Here is a 16,079-nt window from a genome sequence, read left to right on the forward strand (position 1 = left end):
TCTACTTGAAATTTCTTGAGTGACAAGAAACTCATTATTTTACAAGACACTTTGCTAGATTCTTCCCCTTAGTCCATGGTTTCTAGTTACAAAGAGATAACTTCCACCTACCCGTTCTACTAATAGTTCTTCTCTTTGCTTTTTTTTTTTTCTATTTGAAGCCATCACTGTTTATTAACTGACCAGATTACAAAAATAATCATGGTAGACCCCTTAGTTCATCCGTCTAATAAGCCTGTAGCTCTTCTCTTCCCTATTGCCAGCATTTCTACCTTCCACAAAATAGGAGGTCTTTTTCTTCATTGCACCTTGTGGAGAGGATAATTTAAGGGTCACAGGAAGTTACTGGCTTTTTTGAAGTCTTTCCAACAGTGTAGATCTCATGAATCAGATCCTCCATGCAGACGATGTCATATTTACCAAGAGATTGAGCAAAGTGTTATCTGTCATGGCAATTTGCTTCTTATCAATTTTGCTATAAAACTTTAGGTTTGGGTACGCCCATGCAATGTATGGTTCTCCAATCCTCACCATGTTAATTGAAGCCTTGCTGAGCTTAACAAAGGTTCCATTGAAGATCTGATGAAGACAAAGAAACTCCAACACCTTTCAGACCTTTGGGCTCACACCATTGATACCTCTGATCCTTAGGGAAAGTGACAGTTTGGGTTCTGTAAGAACATAGAAGTTGCCAGCTTTTCTTGCCCTCCTAGCCATTTGAACCTCAGTTCTGTCCATCTGCCTGTATTCCTTGTGGCTATGTTTAGCTTTTTCATAGATAAGCTTCCTGCTTGCCTTTTGAAGCATCTTTTCAGCAAACTTCTTTCTCAGGTGCTTGATCTTCAGCTCTGGCAAAATTCCTTTGCTTTTTCTTAAGGGTTTCTGGCACAGCAGGCACCTTCTTTTTCTTCTCTTCGACACCATCCGTGGTTCCAGCTGGAAAAGAGGATTCTTCCCTTTGGAAAAAAACAGAACAAGAGTGCTTACTCCCTCTTCTACCTGACATCTCTTCAAATCTTTGAGGACAGCTATCATGTCCTCCAAAGCTTTCTCAAAGGCCCAAGTTCAGTATTTCTTTGAGCATGTCTCTTAAGTTATGACTTCTGGACCTCCTAACATTCTATTAATTTACCTCTAGATATCCTGTAATTTGGTAATGTTCCTCTTAAAATGTGGTGCTCTGAATCACATGCCATGTTTTATTTCATTTTTTTTTTCTATGCAAAATAGACTTCTGTGGTCTGGACATTATCAATGATATGCACTGTTTTAAAGTTTGTGGTTCTCTATGTCCTTTCTTGTCTTGGGTGGCAGCTTTTCTTTTAGGATATTTATTCTACCTCTTCTAGTTTGAAGACCATTCTCCTTGTTCAAAGAGGTTAGAAATATGCTGAAAGAGGACAGAAACAGAATAGATGTCAGGCACCTCTGTGTTATCTTTGTCATCTGCCAACTTTGTACCACCTTCTTGAAGTCATGGGGCTATCTTCTCATTTTTTCGGTTCTTGTTTGGAAGGTAGGAGCAGTGGCAGCCACTGCTGCTATTTCTAACTTTTGGTTGTGATCTTTTGGAGTATTTCCTGCAAGCCTCAGCTTGTTTTGAGTTTTAACCTTTTTAATGGCTGGGCTCATGCTGTTTTGTGAGTATGTCCTTGGTATGTGCTCTCCTCTCATCCTTTTAAATGGCTTTTAAAAATCTGAACCCAACAAGAGTCTTCTTGATTTCTGCAATGCCTTCTACCCCCTTTCTTATTGCTTGAGTTTCAGCTTTTGATTTCTAGCCATAGGATCAATATGTATTTTAATGGTAAAGTTTTTGAATCTGGGTTTCTGTAGCCTGGGTCTATGTTTCATTTTTTTCTCTGTTTTTCTTTCTGTGCATTTTTGTGCTCTAGGATGACATGATTACTTTCTCCTAAATTTCATCATTAGTCTTTCTTGTTGATTTTGCTCTGATTAGCAGTTTCTCTTTTAATTTCCTTCTCCTTACAGAAATGATTACAGTAAAAAAATGAAGTAAATTTCTGAGATGTTTAGCCTTTGTCTGAATAACACTGTCAGCAGATGTTAGGATAGTTGGAATCTCTCCGTCTTTTTTTACTCTGGCTCCCATGTTAGTTTTACAAATTGTGCTGGAGAAACTTGCTCTCTCCCACTTTGGCCTGTGCAGTCTGTGGGTTACTCCCACCCAGTATTGTTTCTCTTTCTTGGAGGTCATCTCAATTTTATTTAAGAGACAAATCTGCTAGTTGTAGCTATCACAGGAGCAGACACCACATCAGACATAACAACAGAGTGGACAGGAAATGTTTGTTAAATGAACAAAGCATTCATTTTAGTGATACAGTGGTCTGAAGTCTTGATAATGTTATAAATTGTGTTACTATTTTTAATGTAAGAAGAGTGCACTTTTAATGACTGTCTAAACTCTACAAACCATCAATCCTATATAAATCCTCATGCAGTTGTGTGGAAATCTGTACAATGATTTTAGAAATTAGGAGTTATATCTTTCTAAGGGAATCTAAGAAAATGGCAGTGATTTTTATCTGGAAGCAGTTGATGTTATGTCTATATAGCTAACAAACTGGTAACAGAATCAAACACTGAACCCACATAGCTCATGTCAGACCCACAGTTAGGTTAATAAGAAAATACAGAAATATTTTCAGGAGCACATCAAAATAAGCACTAGACAAACTCTAGTATGCATTTTTTTCCTGTGGTTTAGAATTTAATGGAGGTTAAGATACTGCACTGGGTTGTAGTGTAATCAATTTCCATTTACTCCTGTTCCCCTCTGCCGACCATCTCCTTCGAGTGCAGAGCCAAATGAGGAGCAGAGTCTGAGATCTAATAACATTGCAGAGCTGAGTCCAGGAGCAATCAATTCCTGTCGAAGTGAATACCACGCAGCTTTTAACAGTATGATGATGGAACGCATGACCACAGATATCAATGCACTGAAGCGGCAGTACTCTCGAATTAAAAAGAAGCAACAGCAGCAGGTGCATCAGGTGTACATCAGGGCAGGTAATGCGATTCTTCATCTGAATCAGTTTCAACTCTATCTCAACTTGTGAAATGAAGAACAAATAATCCTAGTAAGGCTTTGGAATTACTAACTGTAGCTCAGTATCTGTCAACACAGCTGGCTTGAGATAATAGCATATTTAGCAACTCATTTTAAATTTTATTTTATCAGGCTCTAAAGAAGAAAAAGACTGCAGGTTCTTTTTAGGCCCCAAGGGCCAGGCAGTTGATGGTATTAAACACGTCTCTACTATGTGTGCTGTGGAGAAGGGTTTACAAATGATTAAAGTGTTGCAAAGCCATGCAGTCCTTGGACTTGAGAAATTTTGGAGCTTTTGCCCCATAAATTTTATGCATCTGAGTATAGAATTTAGCTATCTGCACACTAGTAAATTAAGCTATATACTAGTCATTTAGGTGATATTATAACAGATGTTGTGATCAGAGAAAATGGAAAAAAAAACATTAAAAAGCCTGTGCTTTGCTGACGGCAAGTATCTTGGGAGTATACTAAAAAGAATACAATTATAATGCAATTGGAAATGCTCTTTTCCAAGGATTGCCAAGCTTTTTTCTTTTCATTTCCAAAAATCCCAGTGAACAATCTGCTTTATTGTTTAATATATGCTGATTTGGGAGTTGTTTATTCTTGCTTGAAGTGAATATCCTAATGAAAATGATGCTTGTCCAGAATTAACCAAAATATAAATTTGATGTGTTTTTAAAGTGGCATGTGAGCATGTGACTGATCTTGCACAAAAACTGAATTTACCTTCCATTTATCAGAGAAGAATAGTTGACTTCTTGACGATTCTCACTTTATCCTGAATCATTAAGAAACCAGTCACAAAATAAATGAACAATTTCACTTTAAGTTTCAAAAACATTGGCACATACATTTCCTCATTTTGTCCTTAAAACAAATCAATGAGGAAGGCAAGGACAGATAGTCTCATCTTCTTCCAAATGGTGTGGAAATGGTGATTCAGGAAGGCTTAGCAATTGTCCAGGGTTATATAGCTGTAGTGAGTGGTCAGGCCAGGGAAGGCTTAGCAATTGTCCAGGGTTCTATAGCTATAGTGAGTGGTCATGCCAGGGCTAGAACACAGGTGTTCTGATTCTTTGTACAGTCCCTTTTTAACTACACTGTACAAGTCTTTGGGTGTGATGGTAAACAATTGCTCAGGGTGCTAAATTGACCCAGTGGCTTGTATTCTCATCAGGGATCAGCAAACTGTGATCTGTAGGCCAAATCCTGCTCACTACCTGTTTTTGTAAGTACAGTTTTGTTTGTTTGTTTGTTTGTTTGTTTTGAGATGGAGTCTTACTCTGTCATTCAGGCTGGAGTGCAGTGGTACAATCTCAGCTCACTGTAACCTCCACTTCCCAGGTTCAAGCAATTCTTGTGCCTCAGCCTCCCAAGTAGCTGGGATTACAGGCATGCACCACCACGCCCGGCTAATTTTTGTATTTTTAGTAGAGACAGCGTTTCACCATGTTAGCCAGGCTGATCTTGAACTTCTGACCTCAGGTGATCTGCCCACCTTGGCCTCCCAAAGTGCTGGGATTACAGGAGTGGGCCACCGCACCCAGCCTGTAAATACAGTTTTATTGGAACACAGGCACGCCCTTTTTTTTTACAGGTTGTCTAAGGCTCCTTTCACACTACAGTGGCTAAAATATTTACAGTCTGGTCCTTTACAGGAAAAGTTTGCTGACCCTTTCTCTAGATCATGGTTGATGTGGTTATCTTTAAGGGAGAGATTGCCGCTCAAAGGCAAAGCTCTAGAGCATTGGTTCTTGAAATTTAATGTGCATAGAGATCATTTGGGGATCTGCTAAAATATAGACTCTGTTTCAGTGGGTTTGGAATAGAGCTGAAATTATATGTTTCTAACAAGCCCGTAGGCACTGCTGGTGCTGCTGCTTGGGGACTGTATTAGTCTGTTTTCACACTGCAAAGAGACATACTTGAAACTAGGCAATTTATAAGAGGCTTAATGGACTTACAGTTTCACATGGCTGGGGCAGCCTCACAATCATGGTGGAAGGTAAGGAGGAACAAGTCACATCTTACGTGGATGGCAGCAGGCAAAGAGAACTTGTGCAGGGAAACTCCCATTTTTGAAATCATCACATCTTGTGAGACTTAGTCACTATCACGAGAACAGCATGGGAAAACCCACCTCCATGATTCAGTTATCTCTTACTGGGTCCCTCCTACAACACGTGGGAATTATGGGAGCTACAAGATGAGATTTGGGTGCAGACACAGCCAAACCATATCAGGGACCATGGTTTGAGCAGCATGGTTTTAGATGAGATGGTATACGATAGGATTAGCAACACAGGGGGAGAGACTGAACTTGAACTAGAGGCAAAAAGACCTTAGCTTCTGAGACTTAATGGAAGGTGGTGAGCATGGCGGTTGAGGTATCAGCTTCCGAGGTTAGGGAGGATGGGAAATAGAGGCCTTTCAGACTTGATAGCTTTTGTTTTCATGGAGAAATTGGGGGAGAGTTGTTTGGTGGGAATAAGGTGGGGGTTGGGAGTACATGAGAGGTTAAAGAAAGTAATGAAGATTTAGTTAGGTCATTGAAAGGAGTGAGACAGGGAAATGAAAAGATTGTTTGGCATTGAGGACCCAGTGAAATGAGAGGTCACGAATTTGAAGGGCTCAGTTTCAGGAAAGAGAATGTGGATTATGGATCCCAGGTTGGGCCTTTACTAGCAATGTGTGACAAAGAGACAGGGATGCCTATGAGGCAGTGATCTAAGAGGTCGGCCATGCATCTGGCAGGGTAGGGGTGTCAGTGGGCCGAAGACACATGAGGGGTTATGAGGAGCCTGAGGAACAAGGAGCCAGAAGTCTGTGTGGTTCATTACCACATATAGTTAGACTGGGAGCCTGAGAGCTGGAAGAGCCAAAGTGAGGAGTATTAGAATTAAATATTTTCACATAAGGTGGAGCTGGGTGATAAGGTTTAGGATGGAACTGGGGAGGCTGAGGAACTATGAGAATGTAATGGAGGGCCAATCACAGTGACAGTCAAATAATTGGTGAGGTGGCAGGAATGTGGTGAAGAGGAGACAGTTATCAACATTTTCAGTTGATATTGGGGTATGACCAGTGGTAAATGACAACCGTAGAGAAGGGTGGAAGTTAGTTCAGCCAGATGACATGGACATCAAGGAGGAAGGAAACTCACACACAGAGGGAGAGGCCTTCTCCCTACAACTTCTCTCTGCTGCTGCCATCCTGGGACCATGTGTGTTGAATGCTGCATTGGAAATAGGAGCCTGGTCATCGCCACAGGAGGTCAACGATAATGCCATTGACAGTGCCTTCTAGAAGAACAAAGCTTTTTTGTTTGTTTGTTTTGAGAAGGAGTCTTGCTGTATTACCCGGCTGGAATGCAGTGGCGCAATGTTGGCTCACTGCAACCTTCACCTCCCAGGTTCAAGCAGTCTACCGCCTCAGCCTCCCAAGCAGCTGGGCCTACAGGTGCGCACCACCGCACCTGGCTAATTTTCGTATTTTTAGTAGAGACAGGGTTTCATCATGTTGGCCAGGCTGGTCTCGAACTCCTGGCCTAAAGTGATCCTCCTGCCTTGGCCTCCCAAAGTGCTGGGAATTACAGGCATGAACCACGGCACCTAGCTGAGGTCAAAGCTTTTGGTGCTTTTCAGTTTTCAATTGGCTTTCAAAGTCCATTGAGGACACAGGAGTGGTTTTTCATCTCTAGGGCTAGATGCTGGATAGCTGTGATTTCACTGCATTCTCATTACCTTTTTATCACTTCTGTCACTCTGCTGGATCTCACTTCATAATATGCAGTGTGTTCTTTTCCTACCTCTCAGAGGCTGACAGAGGATAATCCATATGGTCGTAGTGTTTGTTGTGTTATTATTTTTTTAAATCTGCAAAGATTTTTCTAGGTACAGTACCTCTGAAGTTGCTACTCAGAGACAAGAGCTCTCAGTAAAAAAAAAACATTAGGGGGTCTAGGCCCTAATTATGAATGAGGAGTCAGATGTTCCTTTTTGTATCATCACCCTGCGGTCCCTTCTTCTTTAAAGAAGAGAGCATTGGTATTCCAGGCTCTTGGGTTGAATTCGGTTTCTGCTGTCTGCAGTCACATGCCTCTGCCCCTCCCTGGGGAATCCATGGGAAGGGATGTGGTGGGCCAGGCTGGGAGGACCTCCGTGTGATTTCTGTCCCATGATGGATGTGTTTCTCTGTGGTGTACTTCATACTACCTTTCAACATTTCTTTCAGACAAAGGGCCAGTGACCAGCATTCTCCCATCTCAGGTAAACAGTTCTCCAGTTATAAACCACCTTCTTTTAGGAAAGAAGATGAAAATGACTAACAGAGCTGCCAAGAATGCTGTCATCCACATTCCTGGTCACACAGGAGGGAAAATGTCTCCTGTCCCCTACGAAGACCTTAAGACAAAGCTCAACTCCCCGTGGCGAACTCACATCCGAGTCCACAAAAAGAACATGCCAAGGACCAAGAGTCATCCGGGCTGTGGGGACACCATAGGGCTGATAGACGAGCAGAACGAGGCCAGCAAGACCAACGGGCTGGGGGCAGCAGAGGCGTTCCCCTCTAGTTGTACAGCGACAGTTGGAAGAGAAGGCAGCAGCCCCGAAGGCAGTACCGGGAGGACGATCGAGGGGCAGTCTCCAGAGCCGGTGTTCGGAGATGCTGATGTGGATGTGTCTGCGGTTCAGGTGAAGTTGGGGGCCCTGGAACTGAACCAGAGGGATGCTGCAGCTGAAACTGAGCCCGGGGTGCACCCACCCTGCCAGCGGCACTGCCCAGAGCCGCCGAGTGCACCTGAAGAAAACAAAGCCACCAGCAAACCTCCCCAAGGCAGCAACTCAAAAACCCCCATCTTTAGCCCTTTCCCCAGCGTCAAGCCCCTGCGGAAATCTGCTACTGCCAGGAACTTGGGATTATATGGCCCTACAGAAAGAACGCCGACTGTGCACTTTCCTCAAATGAGCAGGAGCTTCAGCAAACCCGGCATTGGAAACAGTGGCACTAAGAAACGATGATGTCTCCCCGAAACTTTGTATCTGGACTCACCTTTTCACAGTAGTGTAAGGGTTGCAGCTGAATGGCTCTAAAAGAGTTCTATTTGTCCAGTGAAAATGAGTAGGTTCAGGGATGAGCAACAGCCCATAAAAAATGGGAACTGGAAGTTTTATAATAGGAGTTAGAAACAGGGCTGTTTTCCCATCTACTTGCTAACTGATGAAGTGGATTCTTGTGGCAAAATAAATATTGTGGTTTTATAGTGTGAATTTTTCCCAATTTTTCATTGTGAGCTATTTTAAAAAGACTATATATCTAGACTGTTAACTCTCATCCATCCTTCTGTTCTGGGGGCCTTCAGAGTCCCTGTGACAGTGCCCCCAAACCTTCTAGTTCTCTGGGTATTACTAATATTCAAGCATGCACATACCAGCTTGCTAGGACAGAAACTGTAAAAAGAAAGTAAGTGTCTTCGTTACAAAAAACTTCCTGATTTTCCTTTTCATGGTTTACGGAGGGGATTGTGTCCTGTGAGATTTCCTACAGTACGAGTCTCAATTTTTTTTTAAAATTCTTATGCTAAATCATAGGAGAAAAATCTAGATAGCCTTTCTTTAACTGTCTATTTCTACCTGCAAAATGAAGAAAACCTTTCATCTCTTGAAATTTCGGTCGATAACCCAGCTGAAGATCTTATGCACAGGACACACTTGGCATATGCTTTAAGCAGTTGCTCCGGACAGCTTGCTCGCGCCACTGAGCTTTTCCTGAGGTTTGTGTTCTCCTCTCGGGGAGAGCTTTCATCCTCAGTGGTACGGATGACTTGATGGGCTCCACACAGAGCCTGGCCTGCATCCCCTACCACACAGCTCACTCACCCACCAGCTCTCGACTGCAGACGCACAAGGCCTCTGTTCAGAAGCCAGAACATAGCACCTGTGACTCTGGTACTTGAATTTTGTGCTTTTTGATTGGAGTCCTTTGTTGAGTACTTTGTTACTTGAACACTGCCTTTCTCTGGAGAAGGCCCCAGTGCTTTCTAGCTCCCTCTCACTCCTGCCCTTTCTAGCTCTCTCTCACCCAGCGGGTCAGGGATAGCACCTCTTGTCTCCACTATGCAGATGGGAACTCTGAGCCACACAGAGGTGAAGTAGCACTTCAGTTACTCAAGGTCAGTACTCCCGGTATTCCAAGTGACTTAGCCACATTTCCTTCAGTGCAATAGGCAGGTTTAATGCTCTTTGTACACAGAGGCATTGGCTACATAGCTTGTAAAAACCAAGACTGGGAAGCCATTCACTAAAATCCCTCCTGACTCAAAGGACCTGTCTCCAGATGGTACAGAGTCCCTTGATGGCGTTTTACAAAACCAGCTCTGACTTCCTTATCCTGAACAGGGAGTTTATTTTAAGAATGCTTCATGCACCTGTTACTTGGCTGAGCAACAGGCTCACTCCTCAATCCCTTCTGCCCGCCGTCATTAGAGGAATAGACTCAGCCTTCATGTCTGTCTCTGGAAGACTACTGGCAATACTTTCAGGAATATTGTTGGTGCAGCCAATATTGATTTGAGCAAATGGATTGTTAATTCTGAAACGAAAACTGTAATTGTAGAGCAGGCTTTTACTATGAGAGGTACTAATTTTTATAATAGAGAATGTGGTTGTGTGGGCTTTTTTTGAACAGAAAACACACAATGACCTATACCGTGAGAAAAGCTATTTTATCCTCTTCGTGGTATTTTTAGCCCCAAAGGAACTGAAGATGGAAAATATGACTAATAAGTTATTACAGTTTTGGTCTTGAATTCTGTGCCATCTGAAGTTAGCATCCAGCTTCTTAAAAAGCAGCCACGCCCACAGCCTGTTTTTTGGGAAGGGTGTAGGTGGAGAGATGGGCTTATTTTGCATACCACCCTCAGGGCCCAGAGACCCACTGCATTTTCCAAAGTTAAGCAAATGACACCATTTTCTTCCATCAGCTAAACTTTACAGATAAGAATGATTCCACCTCATATCCGTTTCTTTGCCGCTTCCCAAATGAGTCAGAATAGTCATGTTCCCCTTGAGGGATGTCTGACTTGAATGGAGAATTGTTCTTTCCTCTCTTGAATCAGCTCACTAGCTCCCTGATGGTCTGGGTTCAAGGAGTTGGTTAATGAGGTAGAGGCCACTTATTCAAGTCCTTGGGATTGCACCATTGCTGTCCACAAACAGTATCAACAACACATGCTGTGCCCTGTGAACACTCTCCTCTCACCTGTTTCCAGGGTTGGTCTTCCTGAGAAGGGGATGGAGGAGATAACACACAGTTTGGGATAAGTATCTGTTGAATGAATGAATAACTGAATGGATAATAATAGTCCTCTGAGACAAAAATGGCCTTGTTAGAATTTTGAAAATCCAGCAGATTCCTGTTAAAGCACTCTGTGTACCAATAACATGCATGCATTGTACCAAGTAATCACAATGTGAATTGGTCAATTAATGAGCCTTGCCTACTTTAGAAAATAAAGAAACCTGCAGTAGCCTCTACCACACAGCATGTACAAAGACCAGTATGGACTTGCTCTCTTCCCTATGTATTGGACACTGTATGCAAACGCCAGAAGTACTTAACAAGTAGTGGTTTCTTGATTTTTAGATATGTCTGTAGCCTCTTAGCACTTTTGCCGGGAATCAACTCATTTTGATGCCTCTGCACCTCAGTTCCTCTTACAAAAGCCTCCAGATGATCTAAATCTAGTTAGCAATGTCAGCCTATGGACTGCAACGGTTTGGGACATTGTATTCCTTTGTTTGTCTCTTGTTCTGAAGGATTGTATTGATCACAAAGTTATATGCATAAAGATTCTCATTGTTGTAACTGTTGTGCCATTGTCTGAGTGCATGCATGGAACACTGTTGTGACCGTCCCTTCTCCCTTCTTCCTTCACCCCCAACCCCAGACCCCACTTGGTCACATGAACCAGGGAAACAGCCCGATAAGCTCCATCTTCCCCAGTCTAATCACTGGGTTGCAGGGTGGCCTGTGACCTGCTCAGCATTTGCAGAATAGCTGGTTCCTGAATATGAGTAAGCGCAGAGTTTAAAACTAAGAGAGTTTACCTAAAATTAACCTTTAGATCTACCATTTATTTTTGTCTTAATAAAATGAACAATAAGAATACAGTTTAGCTGCATGGCATTAAGGATTCTGTATGAATAGATGTATAGTTGCTACCATCTCCCCATATAAAATCTTTTTTACAGTGTTTCTGAGCCACTTTCTTTACTGCCTACAGCATTTGAGGCAGCATTTAAAATATATTGTTTTTCCTAACTAGAAAAGTAGCAGGTTTTAGAAAATTGGGAAAACAGAGCATAAGGAATCATCAATATTCTGTATAGATCTTTCCAGTACGTTTGTGTATGTGTGTACACGCCATTATCTACAAAAAAAGGTATTTTGAACGTGGTAGTTTAAGCTGTCTTTCTGGTAAATGCTCTTATACAATATGATTTTTAGTGACTAATATTCCTGCATGTGTTCATGCTGGAATTCACATAACCAGTACCTTGTCAAATAGGAGGTTTCTGACTAGATAGTAGTAGAGACAGTAACCTGTTACATGTATGTACATAGCCCAAATTATTTTCTTAGGATATGCGTATAGAAGTGGAGTTGAAGGGTCAGGAAATATGTCCATTTTTAAGACACATATAGCTCCAAATTGCCATTCTTTTTTTTTTTTTTTTTTTTTTGAGACGGAGTCTCACTCTGTCGCCCAGGCTGGAGTGCAGTGGCCGGATCTCAGCTCACTGCAAGCTCTGCCTCCCGGGTTCACGCCATTCTCCTGCCTCAGCCTCCCGAGTAGCTGGGACTACAGGCGTCCGCCACCTCGCCCGGCTAAGTTTTTTTTGTATTTTTAGTAGAGACGAGGTTTCACCGTGTTAGCCAGGATGGTCTCGATCTCCTGACCTCGTGATCCGCCCGTCTCGGCCTCCCAAAGTGCTGGGATTACAGGCTTGAGCCACCGCGCCCGGCCTAAATTGCCATTCTTAAAGGTTGAAGTTATACAAGCAGTGAATCAGAATGCCTGCTTCTCTACATCCTGGAAGAGGCAGCAATCTCTTTCCTTTTTTTTCTTTTCTATGACTTCTAGTGTTGAAGTGCCAACAGAAGTGTTTTAGAAGCAGTGATAATGGACACTCATAACACCCATATCTCATTCCTGACTTTTAAAAGAAGCATTAAGTAAGATGTTGGCTGAGGTTTCTGGTAGGTGCCTATTATTAGGTTAAGAAAATTCCCTTTTATTCTTTGCTTGCTAAGAGTTTTTTTTTTTCATCAACAGGTATTGACTTTCATAAAAAGAACTTTAATTGTATCTTTTGAGAAGGGAATAGTGTTTGAGACTTGGTATCCTGAACGCAAAGAAATAGCCATTACTAGGTTTTGTCAAAGAATACCAGATATTTTAGAGTTAGAAGTTATGCAGTAAAAGCTTTATGTGCAACATGTTCATTGAAGTATTAAATGTACTAATGGAAACCTGAAAACAATGTAAACATCTGGGAATAAGGGAGATGTTTGGGTGAATTATGATTCATCCCCAGGATGGAAATGTGAAGGCCAGTGAGTATTTGGGCCGCTGAAGTGGGAGTTATCTGTTATCCACATCAGGCAGCTCAGAGTAAAGTCAGCAAGTCTACAGTCATAGAGCCACCAGGATACAGTGATGGATGGGAGGCCTCCTGGCTGAAGATAGAACTGTGGGAGTGGTTCTTCCACAAAGGCAGCCAGTGCTCACCTGAATGGGGACTGGTACTGTAGGTGTTGGGTCAGCTTCCGTGCAGTTCCCTGCTGGCCATCTCCCAATGCTGAATGTCTGACTCAATTCAGGCTGCTGTAACAAAGTACCATAGACTGAGGTGGCTTAAACAATGGCATTTCTTTCTCACAGTTCTGGAGCTGCGAAGTCAAAAATCAAGGTGTCTGCAAATTTGGTGTCTGGTGAGGAAGGGCCCTCTTCCTGGTTTGCAGATGATTACCTTCTTGCTGTGTCCTCACACGATGGAGAAAGGGAGTATGTTCTGGTCTCTTCCTCTTCTGATAAGGGCACTAACCTCATCATGAGGGTCCCATCCTCATGATGTCATCTAAAGCTAATTACCTCCCAATGGCGCCACCTTCAAATACCATCACCTCGAAGGTTGCTTCCTTCCTGGTGGTTTGCTCTGGTCAGACCAAATGACCTCCTGCAAAGTGCCACTCGATCCCATTCTCTCCATCCCTTCCATCCCAGGCAATCTTTATCTGGCTATGCCAACCTGTGCCCCAGGGGCTTCAAGAGTTATTGTTTTAACATTAAAAAAACCAGAAAGTTGACTGTTTCTTAGTGTTTACATTCTTGCCATAACAATTCTAGTTTGCCTTTAGGCAATGCTGATCACTGGGAAGGAGGTGGATCGATTCTCCTATGGTACCAACAGTTTTTCTGGGAGGAAACTTCCTGATACCTCAACCTGGGAATCTCCCTATCCCTGGAGGGTCCAGGAATCTGTATGAAAACATGAAACAAAGCAAAAAATTTTAAAAAACCTCCCTTAGTAATTGTTTTCTTTTTGAGACAGGGTGGAGTGTACATAGCCCAAATTATTTTCTTAGGATATGCATATAGAAGTGGAGTTGAAGGGTCAGGAAATATGTCCATTTTTAAGACACATATATCTCCAGGCTGGAGTGCAGTGGCACAATCTTGGCTCACTGCAACCTCCACCTTCCGTGTTCAAGCAATTCTCCTGCCTCAGTCTCCCAAGTAGCTGGGACTGCAAGTGTGTGCCACCATGCCTGGCTCATTTTTCTGTTTTTAGTAGAGATGGGGTTTCATCATGTCCACCAGGCTGGTCTCGAACTCCTGGCCTCAAGTAATCTGCCCGCCTTGGCCTCCCAAAGTGCTAGGATTACAGACGTGAGCCACTGTGCCTGGCCTTCCTTAGTAAGTTTAACGTTGAACTAAGTTTAGCAACCACTGAACAAGTTGACTAGCCATATGTCACCTGATGACAGGGGTAACGATGGGGAAATTGTTAGGTAATTTCAATGATGTGGAAATATCATGGAGTGTGCTCACACAAACCTAGATGGTATAGCTTACTACACACCTGGGCTATATATGATGTGGCCTATTGCTCCTAGGCTACAAACCTGTATAGCAAGTTACTGTGCTGAACACTGCAGTCAGTTGTAACACAATGGTAATTGTCTATCTAAACATATTAGAAAAGGCACAGTAAAAATACAGTATTCCAATCACCCAGGACCACCATAGCATATGAGGTCCATCGTTGACTGAAACATGATGTGGCACATGACTGTATTAAAATGGTCTCCTAACTGGTCTCACTGCCATCCATTTTGGACCCTCCCCCTGCCCACCCCACCTCTCTGCTACTCGGCTATACACTGCTGCCAGAATGATCTTTCTAAAATGAAAAACTAATTGGGCCATCCCTCTGGTCAAAATCCTTCTTCATTTTGTGGAGGGTAAAAGCTAAAATCCTTATCTTAGCGTGATTTGACCCATGGTTAATTTTCCGTCTTATTTTCCCACACCTTCCCCATTCATTACCTCGTGCGACCTATCCTCACCAGTACCATGACATCGACCATCTGTGGAGCTCCTTGAGCTCAGCACTATACCAGCTCCTTTGTGCTATCTCACTCATTCCTCTCAAGAGCTCTGTGAAGCTTACTGGCACTATATTACAGATGATGAAGGCAAAGTGAGCAGTTACATCCTTGGCCACTTGGAAGGAGGTGGATGAATTCCCCTATATGACCAACAGTTTTCTGGGAGGAAATTTCCTGATACCTCAACCTAGGAATCTCCCTATCCCTGGAGAGTTCAGGAATCTATATTAAAATGTGAAACAAAGCAAAAAACAAACCTCTGTTAGTAATTATTTTTTGTTTTTGTTTTTGAGACAGAGTCTTGCTCTGTCGCCCGGGCTGGAGTGCAGTAGCACAGTCTCAGCTCACTGCAACCTGCTCACTGCAACCTATTGAACTGGTAAATGACTTCTGGATCCATCTGACACCAGAGCCTGAGCTCTTCCTTTGCTACACTGTCTTATAACTTTGCCCATAACTCCAAGTTCCCTGAAGGCCCCCCACTCCCCTAATGCCCTCATACTGCTGTGTATTCATAAATCCTCGCTTTGAGCACCTTCCTTGCTCCAGTCTGCCTGGCAGATACCTACCTATCCTTTTTGTCTCATCGCACACATTAATGGGGTAAAATCCAATCTATACCATTATATGATTTGGGGCAAGAGTCTTAACATCTGAGACCTTCAATTTCCACATCTGTACAATGAGAATAATTTCAATCTCATAGGGTTCATTGTGGACAACTGCCATCTTCGCTGCCTAGAATTTACTATGCTTTGGCAACACTGCCCTACTTTTGCTTAGGGAGCCAGCCCTCCTCCACCTCTGCCCAAGTACTTCCGGTGACAGTGATGGCCCTGGAGGGAGCATAGGGCCTGAGCTCAGACACTCAGGACTCTTCCTCCTCCTTGCCATGGTGTCTGACCCATGGATGAGCCACAGGCAAAGAAACTCAATTCCTGGGCTCTTGTTTTGAACTCTCAGGGAAGCAGACTCACTCGTTTCTACTGGATTTGGTCCTAAGTTGCTAAGGTTTGGGGAAAATCGGGTTACAATAGCTTATGTGATAAACTCCATAAATGGATATGCAACAGAATTTAACCTGGAAGGAAAAAGCCCAGGAGTTGTTGCTGGCAGCCATCTTGTAACCATGAGGGGAGAGCTTGTGGGAGAAGAGTTAACACTGAGCAAGCAGAGCTGAGGAACAGAGAAACTAGGCTGCTTTCAGGCCATGCCTGAAGCCAATTTGTCTCATTCTATTTACTATATCAGCTAACATTCCAATTTTGGGCTTTAACCAGTTTGGTCAGATTTTCTACCACTCATGTTGAAAATTAATTGGAAC

At 42.9% G+C, this 16,079-nt stretch overlaps 1 protein-coding gene across 3 annotated transcripts in view; it reads left to right on the forward strand.

Annotated features, from left to right (window-relative positions):
- Positions 1 to 10,945, forward strand: part of TBC1D30 (TBC1 domain family member 30) — a 110,989-nt gene extending 100,044 nt beyond the window's left edge. Inside the window, exons 12-13 of one of the 3 annotated variants that reach the window (XM_025402384.1) lie at positions 2,827 to 3,033; positions 7,313 to 10,945. In XM_025402384.1, coding sequence (XP_025258169.1) covers positions 2,827 to 3,033; positions 7,313 to 8,100 — 995 coding nt within the window. In that variant the 3' untranslated portion in view covers positions 8,101 to 10,945. The remainder of the gene's footprint in view (positions 1 to 2,826; positions 3,034 to 7,312) is intronic. The other 2 variants (XM_025402386.1, XM_025402385.1) reach the window with 2 other exon arrangements.
- Positions 10,946 to 16,079: the final 5,134 nt, after the last annotated feature.

The sequence above is a fragment of the Theropithecus gelada genome, chromosome 11, assembly GCF_003255815.1.
Source record: "Theropithecus gelada isolate Dixy chromosome 11, Tgel_1.0, whole genome shotgun sequence".
NCBI classification, from domain to species: domain Eukaryota; kingdom Metazoa; phylum Chordata; class Mammalia; order Primates; family Cercopithecidae; genus Theropithecus; species Theropithecus gelada.